Source organism: Suncus etruscus, chromosome 4 (genome assembly GCF_024139225.1).
Source record: "Suncus etruscus isolate mSunEtr1 chromosome 4, mSunEtr1.pri.cur, whole genome shotgun sequence".
In the NCBI taxonomy this organism is placed as follows: Eukaryota; Metazoa; Chordata; class Mammalia; order Eulipotyphla; family Soricidae; genus Suncus; species Suncus etruscus.
In genome coordinates, this window is record NC_064851.1 from 76,767,701 (window position 1) to 76,791,139 (window position 23,439).

The 23,439-nt window shown below is 48.1% G+C and overlaps 1 protein-coding gene and 1 pseudogene across 1 annotated transcript; one reads left to right on the plus strand and one right to left on the minus strand.

Moving 5' to 3' along the window:
* Positions 1–771: 771 nt before the first annotated feature.
* BEND3 (BEN domain containing 3) lies at positions 772–20,833 on the minus strand. The gene is made up of 3 exons (XM_049771171.1): positions 20,797–20,833; positions 15,897–16,099; positions 772–3,385 (listed from the first exon to the last, which is right to left on the minus strand). The coding sequence occupies exons 1-3, from the start codon at positions 20,831–20,833 to the stop codon at positions 1,130–1,132; spliced, it is 2,496 nt and encodes an 831-aa protein (XP_049627128.1). The 3' UTR covers positions 772–1,129.
* Positions 15,491–15,599, plus strand: LOC126008231 (uncharacterized; annotated as a pseudogene).
* Positions 20,834–23,439: the final 2,606 nt, after the last annotated feature.

Genomic DNA, 23,439 nt, shown 5'->3' on the forward strand with positions numbered 1-23,439 from the left:
GCCAGGTATCCACAAAAGGGATTGCAGCCTGGCTTGCCCTGAGGACTACAATTGTGCAGACAGGGTGTACTGACCCAGGGCTGGTGAGGCACCTGCCATCGGTCTCTCAGAAAGCACACCCGGGGCAAGTAAACAGTTTTTGGTGGGTCCCAAGGGGCCCGTTGTGAAACCTAACCAGAAGCTCCCCACAACAGTTTCCCAGGAAATGTACGTAATCTTCACTCAGCATCGTCATGCCAAGAGGGAGGAGGCATGGGAGGGCAGAGCTCAGATGAAGACGGTGCACGTGCCTGCACGTCTGTCTACATTCATAGCATCATAGCATCATCCAGTGTTCTCATGAGAGCGTGATCCCACAGTACCCGCCCAGCAATACCTGGTCCAGCCATGCCTGGCCCCTTCCATGCACTGCACAGGAAGGGGGACTATCGTGGGAGGGACCACCCTGCTCTCCCTGCCCTCCTCCGCAGCATCCACAGGGCAGCAGGAGCTTCCAAGATCAGAAGTAAAAAGCAAAGGTCAGTGAGGTGGGTCACCGGAAGCCATGCCCGTGCCAACATACCCTGACATGGCACTTCTGACAATGTCGTACATCAGAAACCATCTTAACAAAAATAGAGCCCAGCAATAGAAATCCTCTTACAGTACTTCATCCCAAATAACTAATATTCTTTTCTAAAACGGCCTTCAAAGAGACCAGTGATTTGAAAAAAAAAAAGGGGGGGATGGGATTCTTTTTAATTAAAAAAAAAAAGGGGGGGTGACAAAAAATGGAAGATGTGAAATGTTGGAAGAAAAACAAAAGAGCTGCTGGATTGGTAATTCAAACGATGAAGGGAATGGTGGACACAGCCAAGAAGAGAGGTCCCCCTAACTCCCAGCCTCTCTGCTCTTACATCTGGGCCCTCCACCACCTCTGGCCACAGCACCTGGGAAGAGAGGACAGAAGTAGGAAGGACAAGAGACCAAACACGAGGCTCGTTTCTGGTGGCCGGGTGGCTGTTTACGTGTGCAAATGGAGAATGCCACTCCCCACGACATTAAGGTGCGTGCTTGTGGACGCTGTACACGTGCTCGGGAGGCACTCGGACCCCCAGGGGTGGTGGGTGGGGGGGGGCTGCCCCTCACTTCACTTCTCCACCTTCTTGGCTTTCTTTAAAATGTCGCATTTCTTCCGGTTGGGGCGCCGGCAGCGCTCGTCGATGCTGGGGATGCATTCGTAGTGCCACACCTCCTCCATCTTCTCCACCGGGTACACGGCCTCCACGTAGTGGCGGATGAGCCGCAGGCGCGTGGGGTCCAGCTGCTTCTTGTTGCACGCCCCGGAGTGGTTGTACTGCAGCCGGAGGTTCTCGGCCGTGAAGAGTTCGGGGAAGAGGCGGACCAGGAGGCGGGCTGCGAAGTTGCCCACCGAGAGGCTCTGCTGCACGATCTCGCGGACCTCCTTGTCGGACAGCAGGTAGAGCGGGGGCACCGGGAAGTCCGGGGTGGGCACCACCAGCTCGTCCAAGGGGATCTTGCAGAAGTCCTTGCTGCTCCTCTCGGGAGGCAGCGGGGGCCCCTCGAATTCCTCCCGGAACCTCTCGGGGTTGAGGGCGAAGCCGGCCAGGTCCCGGCACTCGGGGCTGGGCGCGTGCACCTTGCGCTGCTGCTGGTAGGAGCGCCTCTGCTCCGTGTCCCGGCGGCGGCAGCGCTCGTCCAGCTTGCCCACGAACTCCAGGGTCCACACGCGGTCGTTCTTGGCCCGCGGGTAGAGCAGCTGCACGTAGTGGCGGATGAGCTTGATGCGCGCCGGGTCCAGCTGCTTCTTGCCCAGCGAGCCGCTGCAGTTGTACTGCTTGCGCAGGTTCTCGGGGGTGAAGAGCTCGGGGAAGAGGTGCACCAGCAGGCGCGAGGCGAAGTTGCCGATGGACAGGCTGCTCTCGTAGATGCTGCGCAGCTGCTCCTTGCTCAGCAGGCAGTCGGCGGCGCCCGGCACCTCGAAGTCCGGCGGGGGCACCTCCAGCTTCTCGAAGTCGATGGGCACCAGCCAGATCTTCTTGGAGCGCCGGCCGGGCCGCTCGCCGTCCAGGCTGTCCTCCACCTTGACCACCGACACGTCGTCGGGCAGGCTGGCGGAGTCGTAGCAGTCGTCGCGCGCCGGCTCGCCCTCGCTGCCGCCGCCGTCGGGCCCCAGGCTGTCGAGCTCCTCGTTGAGCCGCTGGATGCACTGCTGCAGCCACGCCTCGTCCTCCTGCATGTCGGGGAAGTAGATCTCCGTGTAGTTGCGGATGATGCGCAGCCGCTGCGGGTCCAGCGGCCGCTTGCCCACGTCCCCGTAGCAGCTATAGAGCGCCGGCTCTCCGGGCTTCGGGGCGCTGAAGATCTCGGGGAAGAGCCGATGGAGCAGGTAGACGGCGAACTCGCCGGGCGTGGACGCCTCGTCCAGGAACTCGGTGAGGTCCTGGATGTCCACCACGTAGTCCGAGGCGATGGTGCTGCTGCGGTCCAGGGACAGGACCTCCTCCTGCTCCTTGGAGTCCAGGAAGTGGCCGGGGTCCACCGGCTCGGCTTCGAAGAAGCTGGGGGGGACCTGGGCGCCCGGCTGGCTGTCCTCCATCTCGCGCTGGGCCCAGAAGCGACTGAAGAAGTCGTTGAGCTGCGGCAAGCACTCGGCCTGCCACACGGCCGTGTCCTTCACCGACGGGTAGTACACCTCCACGTAGTTGCGGATCAGCTGCAGGTGCAGCGACTCCAGCTTGCGCTTGGAGGCGAACCCGCAGGCGCTGCAGCCCCGGGAGAAGTCCAGGTCGTTGAAGAGCTCGGGGAAGAGCTGCACCAGCAGACGGCAGGCCAGGTCGCCCCCCGACATGCTCTGCTCCACCAGCTGCTTGAGCTCGGCGGCCGTGAGTTGGTACTCGGGGGGCGGCTGGAACTTGGCCACCTGCTCGGCGGGGCTCACCTGCTTCTTGATGCGGCTGACCTCCAGCGAGAGGAGGTCCACCTTGCTGTGCAGCTGAGACATGTTGGAGGACAGGGTGTTGAGCATGTAGAACATCTTCTGCAGCAGGAAATAGAGGTTGGGGTCCCCTTCGGCAGGCGTGGTGGGCCCACCTCCACCATCCCGCTTCTGGGATTCATTGAGGAGCCGCAGAGGGGAGGGGCTGTTGCTGGCGTTGGCCTCGTAGGTGCCCAGCACCTCGCCCCCCGAGGGTGGGTTCTTCTTCTCCATGATCTTGTGAGAGATGCCATACAGGGGCTTCTTGTAGGAAGGGGTGGACCCGTCGTTGCAGGTTTCCTCCTCCCCTGGCCACACAGAGCCCGAGTTCCTGCCTCTGCCTGCTGGCTCCCCATTGCCTGGACAGGGTGAGCTGTTCTCCCGGTTCCTCATGCCAGCCAGGAGTGCCTAGAAAACAGACAGTGCGTGAGGAGCCACTCTGACTCAGCGGCCCACACAGCTCTGATGGCCGCTGCAGCCTACAGGCACGCTTCCCTGCCCCTGGGCCCAGGCAGGTGTGCAAATCCGAACACAAACCTTCTGCCTCGCCTCTTCCTTCCTCCAAATCCCTGCTGCACCTCATCACCCAGCTCCCAGTCTGACAAGTCTAAGACGCAGGTGCCCAGGGCAGTTCCAAGAGGCATGGGAGCAGCCACCACCGAGGAGGCTGGCAGCCCTGAAGCAGGGGCTTGGGAAATAGCAGGCCCTGTCTCCTCACTGGCCTTGTATGAAACTGACCCAGTTTCAATTCCAGGTATCCCATATGGGTCCCCAACCCCACTAGGCGTAATTCCCAAATACAGAGTCAGTAGTAAGCCCTGACTACCATCATGTGTAGCCCAAAACAAAAACAAACAAACAAGAAAGAATAGAATCTACTGATTACTAAAAGCGTAAAAAAAAAAAAAGCCCAGACTAAAAGAAAATATTGGTGAATCACTTCTCCGACAGAGGTCTTGAATTCAATATATTTTGGGGTCCTCAAATTTAATAATGCCATAATCCAATTAATGATCTCACAACCACTTCAGAGAAAATATCTAATTGTCAGTTAAGCTCATTAGTCACATGCACATGAAAACCTATAGTGGGCTGTCAACATCGGCTCCAGCATAAATGGGGTACAGTACAAGACAAAATGTCGGGACCATACAAGAAAATTAAAAAGTGGAACATCCAATTTGGAAAACGGTTTTTTGTTTTTGTTTTTGGGCCACACCTGGTGGTGCTCACGGGTTACTCCTGGCTGTCTGCTCAGAAATAGCTCCTGGCAGGCACGGGGGACCATATGGGACACTGGGATTCGAACCAACCACCTTTGGTCCTGGATCGGCTGCTTGCAAGGCAAACACCGCTGTGCTATCTCTCCGGGCCCTGGAAAACGGTTTTTAAGAAAAACTACATGGACCCTATGGCCCAGGTATTTAATTCCTAAATATTAATATTCTCTCTCTCTGTTTCTCTCTGTCTCTCTGTCTCTCTGTCTGTCTGTCTGTCTGTCTGTCTGTCTCTCTCTCTCTCTCTCACACACATACCCAGATGATATGTACCCAGATGTCCACAGCCATTCTATCTGATTGTTTTGTTTTGTTTGGACCACATTCAACTGTGCTCAAGGGTCACTCTGTAGGCGATGGCACATTCTGTGTGGAAGGCAAACTTTACATACCCGCTGTACTACAGGCCCTTTGTCTCCTTATTTAAAAGTGGCCCTACAAATTTTTATTAAATGTATTAAAAAGAAAACTATTACAGTCACAAACAGAACAGTATTAAGTAATAAAAATAATGCATGTAAACAGAGTCAGGAGTAACCCCTCAGCATTGACAGGAGTGGCCCCAAAACAAAACAAACAACAAGAAAAGGAAATAACACATGTGGATGAGAGACAATGCAGAGGTTAAACCTCCTGTTGTGCATGTGGTTGGCTGACCCCAGTTCTAGCCCTAGTACCACATATGCTCTTAGCACCATCAGTAAAGACCCCTGACCACAATGTTGGCTCCACCCTACCCCTAATAAAGAAATAACATATGATACATTTCTAAAATGATTATGGGAACCTTGGGGGACAGTTCAGTGGTCGAGTGCTTACACGCATGAGGCCATGGATCTGAACCTTGGCTCCACTCACACGACAGATCTTGAAGTTCTACTCTTTTGGATCCCCATCCCCCAACCAAAATAATGCAACCAAATGAATGCAAATTGCAGTCTGCATAGCAGATCAGCAATGATCACCAAGGGAGGGGGGAAGTGATTGAATAATCATGGAGTAAAAGAAAGCAGACCAGTAATTGCTCTTATACATTTCCATTCTCATAAAATTTTAGAGAATGTAAACCACTCTGCAGTGGCAAAGAGGAGATTAATGATTGGTTACTAATGTGAGAAGAAGCAACAAAGAAGTGGTGGTGGTGTGTGGGGAGGAGATGTTGCCTACCTAGAATGGAATAGCTTCACTGGTCTACACAATACCGTCCATTGTGTTTCTGTCAGAAATAACGATTTCCTTGAACTTGTCTGAAAACAAATGTTGAACTTAATCCCCAAACTTACTGAAATATGTGTATTTGTTTTCAGGGCCATATCCAGCTGTATTCAAGGCTTAGTCCTGGCTCTGTAATCAGAGGTCACGCCAGAAATACTTGGGAAACCATATGGGGTGCTGAGGATGGAGCCTGGGTTGGCCAATTGAAAGGCAAGTGCCTGCCCACTGTGCTCTCTCTAATCCCCTGCTGAAATATATTATTGATGGTTTGGTTAAGTAAAAGAGGTGATGGAGCCACCGAGATAGCATGGAGGTAAGGCGTTTGCCTTCCATGAAGGACAGTGGCTCGAATCCCAACATCCCATATGGTCCCCCGTGACTGTCAGGGGCAATTTCTGAGCAGATAGACAGGAATAACCCCTGAGCGCCGCCGGGTGTGGCACAAAAACAAAAACAAAAAGACAAACACAGGTGGCTAGTACAGAATTTCTTAACTCCATGGACACACGTAGTGGTGGAGGAAGGGAAATGAGACATGAACTACTGTTGGCTTCATCTAGCCAATGCAATGCTTTGAGCCATATCTGGCAGTGCTCAGAGAGCTATGGAGTGTGGAAGATGGAACTGGGCTCCATCGTGCAAATTATGTGCTCTAGCCTTTCTGGTCCCCAATCCAGTGCTTTTCTCTCTTTAATTCTAACATCCTTTTGTTGTTGCTTGCTGCTTTTTTGTTGGTTTGGTTGTTTGTTGTTAGGTCACACCTAGCAATGCTCAGCAATGCTTCTGGCTCTGCACCCAGGAATCAATCCCGGTAGTACTCAGTGCTTGGGAGTGTATGTGGGATGTCAGGGGTCAAAACCAGGTCAGTCACATGAAAGGCAAAACCGCCTTACCCTCTGTACTATCTCTTCAGCCCAGTTGGTTTTTTCAATCCTGGGCTCAGCTCTAGCATTCTAGCATACAAAGACTCACCTAAAGTCTTATGAGAATAGGCATTTCTCAAAACTGACTGCATTTCTAAAAACCTACCTACTGAGTAACAAGAGTCTGAAAGATAATGTCTGACCTAAGTTTATCTCTTCCATGCAGAACCAGTGTTTCTCCTAAGCTTTCAGATAACTACTGTCAGTAAAAAAAACAAAAAACAAAAAACCCAGTAAATTAAGTGTTCGCTTGCAGTCTGAAAAGTGTTGGAAAAAACGTGAAAAATACAAGTACTTCAAGAAGTTCATTTATTGGGGCAGGCAAGCAGTGAGATGGCAGGCACAGGTAGGACCAGTTTAGAAACAATCAGCAAGGTCACAGGAACACAGAAACCTTCCCTCCTTCTAAACTGTCCATGTTATATTTCACTTAAATTGCTTTCATTCAATTTTATTTATCTCTCGTACCAAAGACTGAATCCAGGGCCAAATATATGGGAAGCATGTGCTCTTTTTTTATTTTTTTAATTTTTTTTGGTTTTTGGGCCACACCCATTTGATGCTCAGGGGTTACTTCTGGTTATGCGCTCAGAAATCGCCCCTGTCGGTCCTATGCTAGTGCTTGCAAGGCAGACACCTTACCTCTAGCGCCACCTTCCTAGCCTCAAAGCATGTGCTCTTATCACTAGGTTTCTTGCTCTACCCCTAGACATCCTCTTTTATTTCCTTTCCCTTTCTTTGCTTTCCATTTTTAGGACCAGACCAGGTAATACTTAGGGGCTATTCCCAATTCAGTGCTCGGAGGTTGCTTCTAGCAGCTTTGTGGGTCACAACGGTGCCAGGGGTCAAACCTGAGCCCTCCCACATGTCCACACTCAGCCCTTTGATCTCTCCACAGCCCAACCTTCTCTTATAGAAAACAAAATTCTCTGACTCAAATTAGGGAAAGGTTAGTATTTTTTTTCCTCCTCTGCTGGTGACAAACATTGCAAAAAAAAAAAAAAAAAAAAAAAGCTGCTTAACTATTAGGAACCTTATGATAAAACCATTCTTGGAGCTGAAGAAATAGCACAGGGCTAAAAAAATTCCTTGCAGGGGGCCAGAGTGATAGTACAGGAGTAGGGGTGTTTGCCCTGCACATGGCCAACCTGGATTGATCCTCAGCATCTCACACAGTCCCCTGAGCCTACAAGAAATAATTCCTGAGCACAATCAGGAGCAAACCCTGTGCACCATCAGGTGCCCCAACTCCCCAAAAACCCAAATAACCCAAAATAATAAATAAAATGGAGCCCATGTCTGTATCATAATGACCACATAAGAAATATTACCGGGGCCAGAGAGATAGCGTGGAGGTAAGGCGTTTGCCTTTCATGCAGAAGGTCAGTGGTTCGAATCCCGGCGTCCCATATGGTCCCCCGTGCCTGCCAGGAGCGATTTCTGAGCGTAGAGCCAGGAGTAATCCCTGAGCACTGCTGGGTGTGACCCAAAAACAAAAAAAAAAAAAAAAAGAAATATTACCGGGGCAGGAGAGATAGCCTGGAGGTAAGGCATCTCACGCTGCCAGGTGTGGCCCAAAAACCAAAAAAAAAAAAAAAAAAAAAAAGGGGCGGTGGCCGAAGAGATAGCATAGCAGTTGGACATTTGCCATGCATGCTGAAGGACGGTGGTTCGAATCCCCAGCATCCTATATGGTCCCCCAACCCTGCCGGGGGGGCAATTTCTGAACACAGAGCTAGGAGTAGCCCTGAGCACTGCCAGGTGTGGCCCAAAAAAACAAACAAACAAAAAAGAAATATTACCATATGGTTCTATTATCTAACTCTGGGCATCTTTATTCTAAACCAGAACAGAAAGTCGTGACTTTCTACAAGAAACAGTCACTCACAGGGTATTGCTGCTCCTAAAGGCTGAAGGCAGGGGAGGAATTCAATACAACTATTGCTTCAAAGGATATTCAAATTGTTTACAGTTCTGTTGATTTATTCTAAGTTAAAAAGTACAGTAGGAGGGGCCGGTGAGGTGGCGCTAGAGGTAAGGTGTCTGCCTTGCAAGCGCTAGCCAAGGAAGGACCACGGTTTGATCCCCCAGCATCCCATATGGTCCCCCCAAGCCAGGGGCAATTTCTGAGCGCTTAGCCAGGAGTAACCCCTAAGCATCAAACAGGTGTGGCCCGAAAAACCAAAAAAAAAAAAAAAAAAAAAAAAAGTACAGTAGGAGAGAAAGGGTAGTTAAAGAGTACACAGTTAAAAAATCTTAATTCCTGGAGCCAGAGATATAGCACAGCAATAGGGCATTTGCCTCCAAGCAGCTGATAAAGAACAGATGGTGATTCAAATCTCAGTGTTCCATATGGTCCCCTGTACCTGCCAGGAGCAATTTCTGAGTGCAGGGCCAGGAGTAAGCCCTGAGTGCTACTGGGTGTGACCCCGCCCCCCCCCCCCAATCTTGAAAATCACTTTGATCCCTATGTTTGGGACTGTGGTTTAAAAATCTAAAGATGAAGTTATATGATAAATGATGGCCAGCACAAGGAGGGATATGCTCACTCCTGCAGCACATATACCAAGGAGTAAAGGAAATACAACTGGTAAAAAAAAAAAAAAAAAGCCAACCCAGAGAGATAGTGCAGGACATAAGGGTAGACTATGATTTATTCATGCACCATTTGAGTGAGGAGACACATAACCTGAGCACCTCTGGATGTGTCCCATAAAACAAACAACTAAATAAAAATATCCTAAGGCTAGAGAGACAGTATAGCAGATAAGGCAATTTCTAACAGAGTATATAACCTGAACACCACCTGTAGTACCCTGAGCACAACCCAAAACCTTCTTGCCCCCCAAAAATACAAAGAAAACCTCTGCCCAGGGGCCAGAGCAGTGGCACAAGCCTTGCCTGCGCTAGCCTAGGACAGACCACAGTTCGATCCCCTGGCGTCCCATATAGTCGCCCAAGCCAGGAGCAATATCTGAGTGCAAAGCCAGGAGTAACCCCTGAGCATCTCCCAGGGGTGGCCCAAAATCCAAAAATCGAAAGAAAAAAAAAAAGAAAAAAGAAAACCTTTGCCCACCAAAAATAGATCAGACTAGGAGTGATTTTAGAAAAGGAGTCTTACTGGACGAGACCCAACCTGCTCCCTGCTCCCTGATAAGCTAATTAACTCATTTTAAAAATGAAAATGGAGCCTGAAGTGATAGTCCAACAGGAAGGCACTTGCCTTCAGTCAGTCACTTGTGGCTGACCTGGATTAGATTCCAGCATCAGATGTTTGCCCCACTAGGAGTAATTCCTGAGTACAGAGCCAAAAGTAACTCCTGACCATTGGCCCCCTCAAAATAATAATAATAATAATAATAATAATAATAATAATAATAATAATAATAAAGGAAAAAAGAAATTATTCCACTAATTTCTTTAAAATAAGATTCTGGACTTGATATAGTTCAATGGACTGAGTACATGAGTCCCTGGTTCTATTACTAATATCAAATAGTCCCCCCAGCAGTGCAGGGAGCTTGAGAACAGAGCTGGAAGCGAACACTGAGCACCTCTGAACAGAAAACAAAGCAAGACAAAACAAAAACATAAAATCACCAACAGCAACAGAGGGACAGAGATAGTTCAGCGGGCAGGGCACATGCCTTGTATGCAGCTGACCAGGTTCTATCCCTGGCATCAAATAAAATCCCCTGAGTACTATCATGAATGAATCCTGAGTGCAAAAAGCCAGGTAACTCCTGGGTGTGGCCTAAGAACAAAAACAAAAAGCCACCACTACAACAACAATGAAAATAAATAAAGAAGATTACAGGCAGAGACCACTGGGAACTCAAATGTCACATATATGGGACCCAGAGTGGAAAATAAGCATAAGGAAAGGTTTCTGAATGAACAGTCAAACTGACAACCAGAAATTGTCCCTCTGTAGGCCAGAGCATAAGAGAACTGGAAATCCTCTCTCTAATTCTCAACACTCAGCCTCATTAATAAGAACACTTCCATTCTACCATGCAGGTTAGAAACACTTCATCAATAGAAACATTTTTGGCTGACACACTTGTATGAAAAATTCAGTGAGAGTCCCAGTAGAGGGCAACATTCCTCCCTTCCAGAGTCTGGGATGCATCAATCAATAGCACACACAGCACAGGTCCCAAGGAGAAGCTTCTTAGTTACCCAGAGGGGTGTCCTATCCTCTTAGGCCTCCCATTAATCCCACAAATGCTGTCAAGGCAGCATGGAGATGCTGGGACTGATGGGCTGCATTTACTGATGCTGATAAGATCTCTGCTCACCCATTAAGGAATCTTTAATTCTGTCCTACTTGGCACAATGTGTTTGGCTGACACCATTCCCAATGCTCTGAGGATCGTCTTCTAACTATATGTGAACTTGACCACGGTGCTGGACTGTGCAATGCCTCCTCAAGCCAGAATAGAATCAGAGCACTGCACTCATCCACTATTGCTTGGCTTAAGCAGAAAGGCTTCCATATCTCACTGGAAGACAGACACTGAGTAAGCAATGGAACTGGCCCATCAGGGAGTGGAAAGCAGACTATAAGGGAGGAAATTCCAGACACAGCTGGCTAATATCCCAGAGACTGGATCACTGTGAGCATGCACATGAAACATCCTCCTGAGACTCTGAATTAATCTAAGAGGAATCACTAAATTTAGTGTCATAGATGATGAGTGGCTGACAGTACTGGAGAGCAGGAGCACCTCACACTCAGCACACATTTAGCATAGCAGAGAGTAGGGAATTCACTAGATTTGAGGGCAGGATGACTGAGATGGCTTCTAAGAAGCCAGGATCATACGCCAACCCCTCCCAAATAATGGAGGTGAGGATAGTGCCTAACCTCCTAACCTATTCACTGCTTTTCATTCATTCATTTTTTTTTTTTTGGATTTTCTTCTTTTGGGCGAAGGCTACAACTGGTGATGTTCACAGCTCAATCCTGACTCTCCTAAAGGCACTTTTGGTGGCACTGGGAATAGGGGCTGTCTGAGGATCACTCTCACGATGGAGTGCCAAGGTCCAGCAGTGAAGCATGGGGAAGGAAGAATGAATGGGGTACCAAGACTTGGACTCAAGACTCACACATCATGCACGTACTCTGCTACTTTGAGGCATATCCACAGGCACTCATTACAACTTTTGACTTCATTATCTACAGACCAGCTTAATTGCCCAGAGAGGTAGTATAGCTTTGCATGTGGCTGTTTCAGTCACAACCACTGTTCAATTCCAAGCACCACATCTCTGTGTATATGATTCCTCCAAGCACCACTAGGAGTGACCTCTGAGTACAGCACCAATAATAATCAAGCTCTGAATTACTATTGAGTGTAGCTTCCCCAACCCCCCACAAAAAGAGAAGATGACCAGCTGTAGGCCTAAAGAGAAAGATTGAGAGATAGCTCAGGGGGCCAGAGTAATGGCACAGCAGGTAAGGCATTTATTTGCCTTGCACACAGCTGACCAGGGTTCGATCTCCGGCATCCCACATGGCCACTGAGTGCCCGGAGTGATTTTTTTGTTGTTGTTGTTGGTTGGTTGGTTTTTTTTTTATTGTCCTGTGAGGCTGCTAGACTTCAATGACCTTTAAGATTGTTCCAACTTGGGGCCGGAGCTGTGGCTCAGCGGTAAGGGCATTTGCCTTGCATGCAGTTTTGTTTTGTTTTGTTTGGTTTGGTTTATGGGTCACACCCGGCAGTGCTCAGGGGTTACTCCTGGCTGTCTGCTCAGAAATAGCTCCTGGCAGGCACGGGGGACCATATGGGGCACCGGGATTTGAACCAACCACCTTTGGTGCTGGATCGGCTGCTTGCAAGGCAAACGCAGCTGTGCTATCTCTCCAGGCCCCCGGAGTGATTTTTGAGCACAGAGCTAAGAGTAACCCCTGAGAGCTGCCAGAGGTGTGTGTGTGTGTGTGTGTGTGTGTGTGTGTGTATAGAAAGAGAGACAGAGAGAGACAGAGAGAGGTGAGAGGAGAAAGGAGAGGAGAGTAAAGAGAAGAAAGGAAGGAAGGAGAGAGAGAGAGAGAGAGAGAGAGAGAGAGAGAGAGAGAGAGAGAGAGAGAGAGAGAGAACGCTCAATGGCTTAGTTTGATCCCTGGCACAACTCTGTCTCCCTACCCTACTATGTACCACCAAAAACAACCACAAGCATCATGTCAAGAGTACTCCCTGAACACTCCCCTAAAAAGCTTAACAGATATAAGACTGGAGATAGAACAGTGGATAGTGCATGCTTTACACATGACAGACCCAGGTTTAAATCCCCAGCACCCCATAGGGTCCTTTGAGCTAGTAAACAAGTATTTCTGGAGCATCTGATAGTCTCTGCATATGGCCCGGGAGGCACAGGGAAATCATTTGATGGAGTAACTGTCCTAGGCTTTGACTCTCTAGGTCACGCCTATACCATGTCAGTGTGCAGTAGGATAAGAATATACTATCATGACTGCAGGATAAGACCCCAAAGCACCTGGAGTGAGAAAGAAAGAGAAGGACCTGGGAGATGGAGCATTATCAGAGCAGTACATAATCCATGGCTCTACTCAACCTCTTGCAATGTCCCTTAGGGCCACCAGTTGAGTTCCAGGTCCAGTCCGGTACTGAACTAACACCTTCAGTTAAAATAGGAATGGCCACATTACATATTTGTTTATTGGGGCCGGCGAGGTGGCGCTAGAGGTAAGGTGTCTGCCTTGCAAGCGCTAGCCAAGGAAAGGACCACGGTTCGATCCCCCGGCGTCCCATATGGTCCCCCCAAGCCAGGGGCAATTTCTGAGCGCGTAGCCAGGAGTAACCCCTGAGCATCTAACGGGTGTGGCCCGAAAAACAAAACAAAAAAAAAAACATATTTGTTTATTGTGAAAATTATTGTAGAAATCTCAAGCTATATCCCAATAACTGATGCCTGGGAGATATTCAGTGTGTTTGCAACAATACAAACAAAATGAGATGATATTTCTGTCCTCCAAATAAAAACAGCATGGCGGGGGTGGGGGGGTGGGGAGGGAGCTAGAGAGATAGCACTGCAGTAGGGAGTTTCCCTTGCACAAAGCCAACCCAAGATGGATCCGGATTCAATTCCCGGCATCCCATTGGTTTTCTGAGCATGCCAGGAGCATGTAAGTAAGTAAGTAAGTAAGAGTAGTAGTTGTTAGGAGTAAGAGTAAGGGTGCAGGAGCCAGGGCCCGGAGAGATAGCACAGCGGTATTTGCCTTGCAAGCAGCCGATCCAGGACCAAAAGTAGTTGGTTCGAATCCCGGTGTTCCATATGGTCCCCCATGCCTGCCAGGAGCTATTTCTGAGCAGACAGCCAGGAATAACCCCTGAGCACCGCCGGGTGTGGTCCAAAAAACCAAAAAAAAAAAAAAAAAAAAAGAGTGCAGGAGCCAGCAGAGCCATGAGTGCTGCTGGGTGTGCCCCCCACCCCCCAAAAAAACAACACAGCACAGGGTCAGGAGCAACGTACAGCAAGTAGGACATTTCCCTTGCATGCATCTGACTGGGATTCAATCTCTATCACCAGTTATGGTCTCCTGAGACCTGCAAGGAGGAATCCCTAAGCACAGAGCCAGGAGTATCACCAGGTGTGACCCAAATTTAAAAAAATAAAATAAGGGCCCGGAGAGATAGCACAGCGGTGTTTGCCTTGCAAGCAGCCGATCCAGGACCAAAGGTGGTTGGTTCGAATCCCGGTGTCCCATATGGTCCCCCGTGCCTGCCAGGAGCTATTTCTGAGCAGACAGCCAGGAATAGCCCCTGAGCACTGCCGGGTGTGACCCAAAAAATAAATAAATAAACAAACAAACAAACAAACAAACAAGTAAATAAATAAATGTTTAAAAAAGGTCTATGGGGGGCCAGAGCGATAGCACAGTGGTAGGACATTTGCCTTGCATGCAGCTGATCCAGGATAGACCTTGGTTCGATCCCCAGCGTCCCATATGGTTCCCCAAGCCAGGAGCAATTTCTGGGTGCATGGCCATGAGTAACTCCTGAGTGTCACCGGGTGTGGCCCAAAAAGGAAAAAAAAAAAAAAAAAAAGAAGTCCATGTAAGAATCAGAGAATATCTAGGAGGAAAATATATAGGTTTTAGGTTTTGGTTCTGAGGCCATATCTAGTTGTACTCCTGGCTAATTCTTGACTCTGTGCTCAAAGATCTCTTCTGGTGGGTCCCAAGGAAACAAATGGACTGTCAGGAATCAAATGTGTCAGTCTGGGCCAGCCTGTGCAAGGCAAGTGTCCTACCACTGTACTATCTCTCTGTCCGGAGAAGGATAAAGGAAGGATATTCCCTACGAGTCAGGATTGGTACTATTTTGAAAAATCATTCAAAAAAAGGGGGTGCTGGAGAGATAGCATGGAGGTAAGGCATTTGCCTTGCATGCAGAAGGTCGGTGGTTCGAATCTCAGCATCCCATATGGTCCCCTGTGCTTGCCAGGGGCGATTTCTGAGCATAGAGCCAGGAGTAACCCCTGAGCACTGCCAGGTGTGACCCAAAACAAAAACAAAAGCAAAAAAAAAAAAAAGAAAGAAAGAAAAATCATCATATACTATAATTTCATAAAATTGCTAAATTGCTTTAATGTCTATTGATTAACTAATGCATTAAATTTCAAAGAAAATCGTGCCTTGAATTCACCCAATGCCTTCCTACAGGAGCTTACAAATTCTGAAAGGGAGTTGGGTTATAGTAAAGGGTAGAAATCTTACTTGCATACAACTGACCAGAGTTCAATCCACAGCATCCCATAGACCCACCGTTTGTCCTGGCTAGCGCCAGCAAGGCAAATACCTTACCACTCTGTGCCACCACTCCAGTCCCTAAACCTGCTAACTCTTAACCTTTTTAAGAATCTATGTAATGTTCTGGTTTCTCTTCAGATCGCATAAATCTTTCGCCTTTTTTTTTTTTTTTTTTTTTTTTAGTTTTTTGGCCACACCCATTTGACGCTCAGGGGTTACTCCTGGCTACGCGCTCAGAAATCACCCCTGGCTTGGGGGACCATATGGGACACCGGGGGATCGAACCGCGGTCCATCCGCTTGCAAGGCAGACACCTAACCTGTAGCGCCACCTTCCCGGTCCCCAATCTTTCGCCTTTTACTAAAGATTTCCGTGGAGAGGAACAATTCTGAGTCGTAACCAATTTTTTGAGGCCTTGCTTCGGTAAGGCTAGTTAAAAAAAAAAAAAAAGGAATCTATGTAAAAGCTTGTACTGTATGAAACATGGTAGCCTTGCCATTAACACATCCTAGGGAGCAAAGCAGCACAATGTCCAAACTTTACAGTAAGCCCAAATATGTACAAGAATTTCAGGTACAGAGAGGCCTTCTTGAAACTTCAGCGGAAGAGCCTTTTGTGAAAGGATTCTCATGGCTGATGGTTTAGCAGCTGCCTGTGACCACAGGAGAGAATGAGCACTGAATTAAAGTGCTGGAGCTCACAGAGCCTGCAGAAAGGCTGGTGCTTACCTCGGGAATCAGCCGCCGCCTCTTCACACTGGGAATAGATTCTGGCTGGCTGTCGCTGCTCAGCTGCTTTCTCTTGCTGGATTCCTGGAGGGCAGTGAAGACAGTGTCCAGAGGATGCTTCTCCAAAGACCTGGAATTCACTGAGCAGTCCAGGGCAGCATCTTCAGCCTCTGTCTCCACTTTCACAGTGTTAATTTTTAGAACTGGCAGAGAAGAAATAGGGCTCAGTGAGAAGACCAATGGGCTCAAAGGATCAGAGCAGTAGGGTAGCTGTAGACACACCCTTACACACAGTGACAATCAAACTCCTCTTTCCAGGCTGACATGATAGTACACTTGCCTTTACAGTCAACTTGGGTTCGATCTCCAACATCCCATATGGTCCTCTGAGCAATGCCAGGAGTGGTCCTGGAGCTCAGACCCAGCACTAGTCTCTGAGCATCACTAAGTGGATCCAACAACAACAACAACAACAACAACAACAACAACAACAAAATACTCCTCTCTCCAACCCAGCCATCTCTATCATCCCACAAGATGGGACTCTTATGATAAAATCCTGCTTCAGGGGCTGGAGAGATAACATGGACGTAGGGTGTTTGCCTAGCATGCAGAAGGACGGTGGTTCGAATCCCGGCATCCCATATGGTCCCCTGAACCTGCCAGGAGCGATTTCTGAGCATAAAGCCAGGAGGAACCCCTGAGCGCTGCCGAGTGTGACCCAACCCCTCCCCCCAAAAAAACCCCAAAAAAGCCCTGCTTCTAACACATTTATTCAAAACTGATTTTTAAAGTTATTTGAGAGGGGAGGGAGTGATAGTACAGTGGGTAGGCTCACTTGCCTTACAGGAGGCCGACCCAGGTTCAATCCGTGGGATTCCATATGGTCTCCAAGTACTGCCAGGAGTAATCCTGAGCACAAAGCCAGAAGCACTGCTGGGAGTGACCCAACCCCTCCCCCTCAAAGTCATTTGAAGGAGTTGGAGAGAAAATCCAGAGCATAAGGTGCTTGCCTTGCACTCTGCTGACCCAAGTTTGATTCTAGGCATTGCATATGGTCCCCTGCACCTTGCCAGGCATGTCCCAAAATTTAAGAAACAAATGTCTTTGGAGGGAGGAGAAATGAAACGAGAAAAACAAATGCAATCTCAGCTTTGAGGAGAAGGTGCTAGGCAAACACTCTCCTCCTGAGCTACATCTCTGGACCCAAAGAGACCTTTTTTTCGTTTTTGGGTCACACCCGGCAATGCTCAGGGGTTACTCCTGGCTGAGCTCAGAAATCACCCCTGGTAGGCTAAGGGAACCATATGGGTTGCTGGGAATTGAACCAGGGTCCATCGAGATTGACCGCATGCAAGACAAATGCCATACCTCTGTGTTATGGCTCCAGTTCCATTATTACAGAGACAATTTCGTTTTGTTTTGTTTTGTTTTTGGGTCACACCCGGCAGCGCTCAGGGGTTATTCTTGGCTCTACGCTCAGAAATCGCTCCTGTCAGGCTCAGGGGACCATGTGGGATACCGGGATTTGAACCACTGTCCTTCTGCATGCAAGGCAAACACCCTATCTCCATGCTATCTCACCGGCCCCTACAGAGACAATTTTTTTTGTGTTGTTTTGTTTTGGGCCACACCCGGTGACGCTCAGGGGTTACTCCTGGCTATGCGCTCAGAAGTCGCTTCTGGCTTGGGGGACCATATGGGATGCCGGGGGATCGAACCACGGTCGGTCCAAGGCTAGCACAGGCAAGGCAGGCACCTTCATGCTCAGAAATCGCTCCTGGCAGGCTCGGGGGACCATATGGGACTCCGGGATTCGAACTGATGACCTTCTGCATGAAAGGCAAACACCTTACCCTCCATGCTATCTCTCCGGCCCCAACATTTTAATTTTGTTTTGTTTTTGTTTTTTTGGGCCACACCCATTTTGTTGTTGTTGTTATTTTTTTGGGGGGGCCACACCCGGAGGTGCTCAGGGGTTACTCCTGGCTGTCTGCTCAGAAATAGCTCCTGGCAGGCACGGGGGACCATATGGGACACCGGGATTCGAACCAACCACCTTTGGTTCTGGATCGGCTGCTTGCAAGGCAAACGCCGCTGTGCTATCTCTCCGGGCCCTCCAACAATTTTTAATAAATAGCTAATACATAGGATACTTACAAAAGGTTTATGGCTAGAAAAGAGATGAAAATTAGAAGTAAAATATATTTTTATTCTTGAAAATGTGAATGTATGATCTAATAAAAAGATCAAATTAACATATTTATTTATCGATTGATCGATTTTTTTGACGTCTTTATATTAGTGTTGAGATTGAAGTTGACGTCTCCAATATTATTTTATTTTATTTTATCTTATCTTTCTCTTTCTTTTTGCACTCCAGCATAAGCTGATTTCAGAACTGAGTCCGTTGTGTGGTGCTCATCTTTATTGCTGTGGTGCTCACAGGGTACTTAATTTGATATTTCTTTTCTGTATTGTGGTGGTGTTTCAATTGCCTTTATCACATCCTCTCTCAAACTGAGGTTGAAATCCTCTGGAAGGACTCCGCCTATTTTCAGCATATTTGACTATTTTTTTCTCTTATTTTGTACCCAAATCTATTGCTTTTCTTTCCTTCAAACAAAGCCACATAACTCGATTTATGTAGCTCCGCTTCTTAAATAGAGGGGAAACAGGGGAGGATACCAGGTCCAAACAGATATATGATCACTAATAGTGAGCTGGATAAAGTGGGGACCACCTACTCTAGCAGTTCGGGGAGTGATGGTGGGGTATATGGGTTGCAGAAGGGGAATTGGGAAGGGGAGAAGACAAATTTGGTGATGGGTATTCCCCCCTGATTCAATGTTGATATGTACCTAAAATACTACTGTGAAAGATATGTAAGTCGTTATGATCAAAATAAAAATTAAAAAAAATCAAATTAGAATATACTTTCCCTTTTTTGAAGTGTTTTTTTTTTTTTTTTTTTTTTTTTTAGCCACACCCGGTGACACTCAGGGGTTACTCCTAGCTATGTGCTCAGAAATGTCTCCTGGCTTGGGGGACCATATAGAAAGCTGGGGATCGAACTCAGGTCCGTCCTGGGTCTGTCAGCAAGGCAAACACCCTACCACTGTGCTATCGCTCCGGCCCCAATATACTTTTCTTTTATAACTCAGAAAAGATTTTATGGGGGCCGGAGAGACAGCAAGTGGCCAACGAGGACCAATGGTGGTTCGAATCCTAGCATCCCATATGGTCCCCCGTGCCTGCCAGGAGTGATTTCTGAGCAGGGTCAGGAGTAACCCCTGAGCGCAGCTAGGTGTGGCCCAAAAAACAAAACAAATAAAAAAAAGAAGCGAAAAATAAAATAATATTTTATGTTAGGGAAGAAGGGCTGGAGCAATAGTGCAGTAGGTAAAGTCCTTGCCTTACATGTGCCTGACACTCCCAGTTCAATCTTAGCGTCCCATATGATTCCCGAGCTTCATCAGGGGCTTCTTGAATGCAGAGCCAGGAATAAGCCCTGAGTATTACTGGGAGTATCCCAAAAACAGAGAGTGGGGGTGGGGGGGAGAAAAGCAAAGAAGCCTCCTATGGGTAGGGCACATCCTAAGCCGTATTCCAAGAAAGGTGGAAACTCTTTTCCTATGCTTTCTTCAGTAGGCTGAGTGACAAGTGGCATTGGGCTCTCTGCTGGTGGTGAGGAAGCTTTGATCTGAGAAGGATATAGGGTCCCTGGGTGGTTTCTGTGCAGTGGGGAGAAGAGTGGTGTGGCTTCCACTGCTGTCCTCTCTACCCACTTGGGAACTATAGATGGATGAGTCTGCTATGAACCCTGGCCAACTACAGACCTCAAGTCTCACTAGCCCACGAGGTGGCCATCAAATTGCACTTGGGTTCCACTGGTTCTGCCCGCTGTGGAAAGTGAGTTCACACCCAATTTCTTGGGGGAAACCAGGATGAAGAGAGGACTAGTACTTTGCAGGGGGAAAAAAATTGATAATGGGCCAGAGTGATAACACAGTGGGTAGGGCGTTTGCCTTACACATGCCCAACCCAGGTTCAATCCCTGCCATCCTATATAGTCCTCAAGTCTGCCAGGAGTGATTTTTGAGCATAAAGCAAGGAGTAACAGCTGAATGCCACCAAGTGTGGCCCAAAACCAAAAACCAAAAAATAACAAACAAAAATTTCAGAAGGACATTAAAATAATGCAAGTTTATGAGAGAGAGTGAGTGAGTGAGTGAGCGAGAGAGAGAGAGATCGATCCACATCGCAGACAGGGATGTGGGCAAAAGCAGCATAAGACAAGAACATTTATATTCCAGGCAGCAGATGTGGACCACAGAGGTCACAAGGTAAGAGAAGGAAAATATTCACATCAAAGGGGAGGGAGATAGGAGCAAATGAGCTACACTTTTTTCACTTGCTTTACGGTTTTTTTTGTTTTTGTTTTTGTTTTGGTTTTTGGGCACCACCTGACAGCACTCCTGGCTCTGTGCTCAGAAATCGCTCCTGGCAGACATGGGGGACCATATGGGATGCTGGGATTCGAACCACCGTCTTACTGCATGCAAGGCAAATGCGCCCTACCTCCATACTATCTCTCCAGCCAAGTATTTTTATTTAGGAAATGTGAAAAAGGACAGGGAGAGAAATGTGAAAAAGGACAGGGAGAGAAAGATGCCCCTGAAGAAAAAGGAAAATGATCATCACACACACACACACACACACACACACATCCCCACAAGCAACTCCAGACATACACACACACACACACACACACACACACACACACACACACACACACACACACACACACACACACACACACACACACACACACACACACACACACCCATCCCCACAAGCAACTCCAGAAAGGACTGGGCTGAGAATTATTTTTTTTTACCTTCTTCTACATCTTCACTGAAATCAGGTGAGTTCATCTTCTATTCCACTACATGAAAAAACAAAGACAAAGGCTTGATTTATTGTCTGATTTCTTGAGTGCTGCTACCCACAAACACCCTCCCCCACATCCACCTTCCTCCTGGCTCAGTAAAGCTGTGTGGCTTCAAGGAGAACTAAACTCTCTAGTTCTTTTTTCACTGCTTGGGACCCACCAGGAGCTGTCTCCAGGATGGTGTGGACATAGTAGGTCTCAGCCTCAACTGAGTGCCTCTGTCAGAGCAAGAATTTACTTTACTTGAGAAAGCCAAGGCCTGCCAAAACCCCAGACGGGATGCTCTCTGCTTAGTTAGTCCTTCCACATTTTAGCCACAAAATGAAAGGACCGACTCACGATGGAGCCTGTGGATTCCAAGGGCCCCAGATGAGGCTTTAGGATTCCCGAGGTCTCAACAGATGTGTGTTGTCCGTGGTAGCAGCCACTAGCCACATGAGGCTGAGGGTGAAGTGCTCACTGAGTTTCAAAGACAAAGCATAGCGACAGAATGTCAAGTAGCTCATTAATGTTCTTGGTGGTACTCGGGGATCATCTCCTATGGTGCCAGGGATTGAACCCAGATATCCTGCATGCAAAGCATGTGCTCCAGCCCCTTGAGCCATTTCTTCAGCCATCATGATCACATTTAAAAAAATATGGCTACTAGAAAATGTAGATTTATAAGAGCCCTTTGAGTTATTTTGTGTATTTTTTGCCACATGTGTATGTTTGTGGTGGGGTGAGGGTTTAAAGGTCTCAGATTCCATTATGGGCTTTTTTTCTTTTAGTTTTTGGGTCACACTCTGCGGCGTTCCGGGGTTACTCCTGGCTTTATGCTCAGAAAACACTCCTGGCAGGTTCAAGGGTCCATATGACGTGCTGGGAATCGAACTCTGTTCTGTCCCAGGTCAGCAGCATGCAAGGCAAATGCCCTACCGCTAGGCTCTCACTTCGGCCCCATCCATCATAAGTTTTGGTACAGAGCTAGCCCCTGACTACAACTGCCCCAGCAAATAAAGCTGACACTATGTCCTGCTGAGAGTCTATAAGGTACAAATGTAAGAGCAACATTTGGAAGAACACTCATGACACCCTTCTCTATGGGTAGTTGGCAGGTGAGGCCCACAAACGACAAAGCTGACTTCCCACTAGTTAAGGATAAGATGAGGAGAAGTACCAGTATCTTTGAAGATATAGCTCTAAATATTTTTGTAGAGATTTTGTAAGATGCCACCTACAAACTTTTGTCTATATTTTAGAACATGTCACTGAGTAGTGGCCAGAAAGATAGCACAGGGGCCGGGTAGGTGGCGCTGGAGGTAAGGTGTCTGCCTTGCAAGCGCTAGCCAAGGATCAGGACCGCGGTTCGATCCCCCGGCGTCCCATATGGTCCCCCCAAGCCAGGGGCGATTTCTGAGCACATAGCCAGGAGTAACCCCTGAGCGTCGAACGGGTGTGGCCCAAAAAAACCCAAAAAAAAAAAAAAAAAAAAAAGAAAGATAGCACAGCGGTAAGGCATTTGCGTTGCACACAGCCGATCCAGGGCAAATGGTGGTTCGAATCCCAGCATCCCACATGGTCCTCTGGCCTGCCAGGAGTGATTTCTGAGCGCAGAGGGGTATGACAACCCCTCACCCCCCTCCCCCAAAATAGATGTCACTGAGTTGTGTGGGCTGGTGTGTTTCACAGTTCTGCTTGTGTTTGGGTCACACCCATCAGTGCTTAGAGGTTCCTCCTGAAAGATCACTTGATCAAATTTAAGTCTCCTGCAAAAAAAGCACGCACACTAGGCCTTTGCCCCATTTCAATTTCCAACTGTGGGGGGCCAAAGAGATAACACTGCGGTAGGGAGTACTGCTTGGATCTGCCTTGCATGCAGATCCAGGACAGACAATGGTTCGAACCCCAGCATCCCATATTGTTCCCCGTGCCTGCCAGGAGTAACCCATGAACGCTGATAGGTGTGACCCAATAAAAACAAAAACAGAAAACAAACAAAAAAAAAAAAGGAGCTTGCCTTGCTTTGCTGTGATCCTGTTGATACAATATACAACATAAAATACCCTGAACACCACCAGGAGTAATCCCAATCTTTGCCAAGTATGGGCTCAAAAGCCAATCACAAAACAAATATAACGGCAACAAGGAATATAATGCTATGCATTTTTCTCAAAGCATCACAGTAACTTTGATTACTAAATTTCAATGGAGTATGCAATTTTATGTTTTATTTAAAACTGAAATCAAGGGGCCGGAGTGACAGCACAGCTGTAAGGCATTTACCTTGCATGAAGCCAATCTGGAATGGACCCTGGTTCTATCTTTGGCATCCCATATACCCCAAGCCTGCCAGGAGCAATTTCTGAGTGCAGAGCTAGAAGTAACCCCTGAGCGCCATCAGGTGTGGCCCAAAAACAAAACAAAACAAACAAACAGGGGGCCGGGAAGGTGGCGCTAGAGGTAAGGTGTCTGCCTTGCAAGCGCTAGCGTAGGTTGGACAGCAGTTCGATCCCCCGGCGTCCCATACGGTCCCCCTAAGCCAGGGGCGATTTCTGAGCACATAGCCAGGAGTAACCCCTGAGCGTCAAACGGGTGTGGCCAAAAAAA

Bases quoted from the DNA above. Each gene is read 5' to 3' on its own strand.
- BEND3 (XM_049771171.1), bottom strand. From the start codon at position 20,833: ATGAACTCACCTGATTTCAGTGAAGATGTAGAAGAAG. The intron at 16,100-20,796 runs GTAAAAAAAAAT...CTTCTCTGCCAG, and splicing joins CAGTGAAGATGTAGAAGAAG to TTCTAAAAATTAACACTGTG. The intron at 3,386-15,896 runs GTAAGCACCAGC...TCTGTTTTCTAG, and splicing joins GGCGGCGGCTGATTCCCGAG to GCACTCCTGGCTGGCATGAG.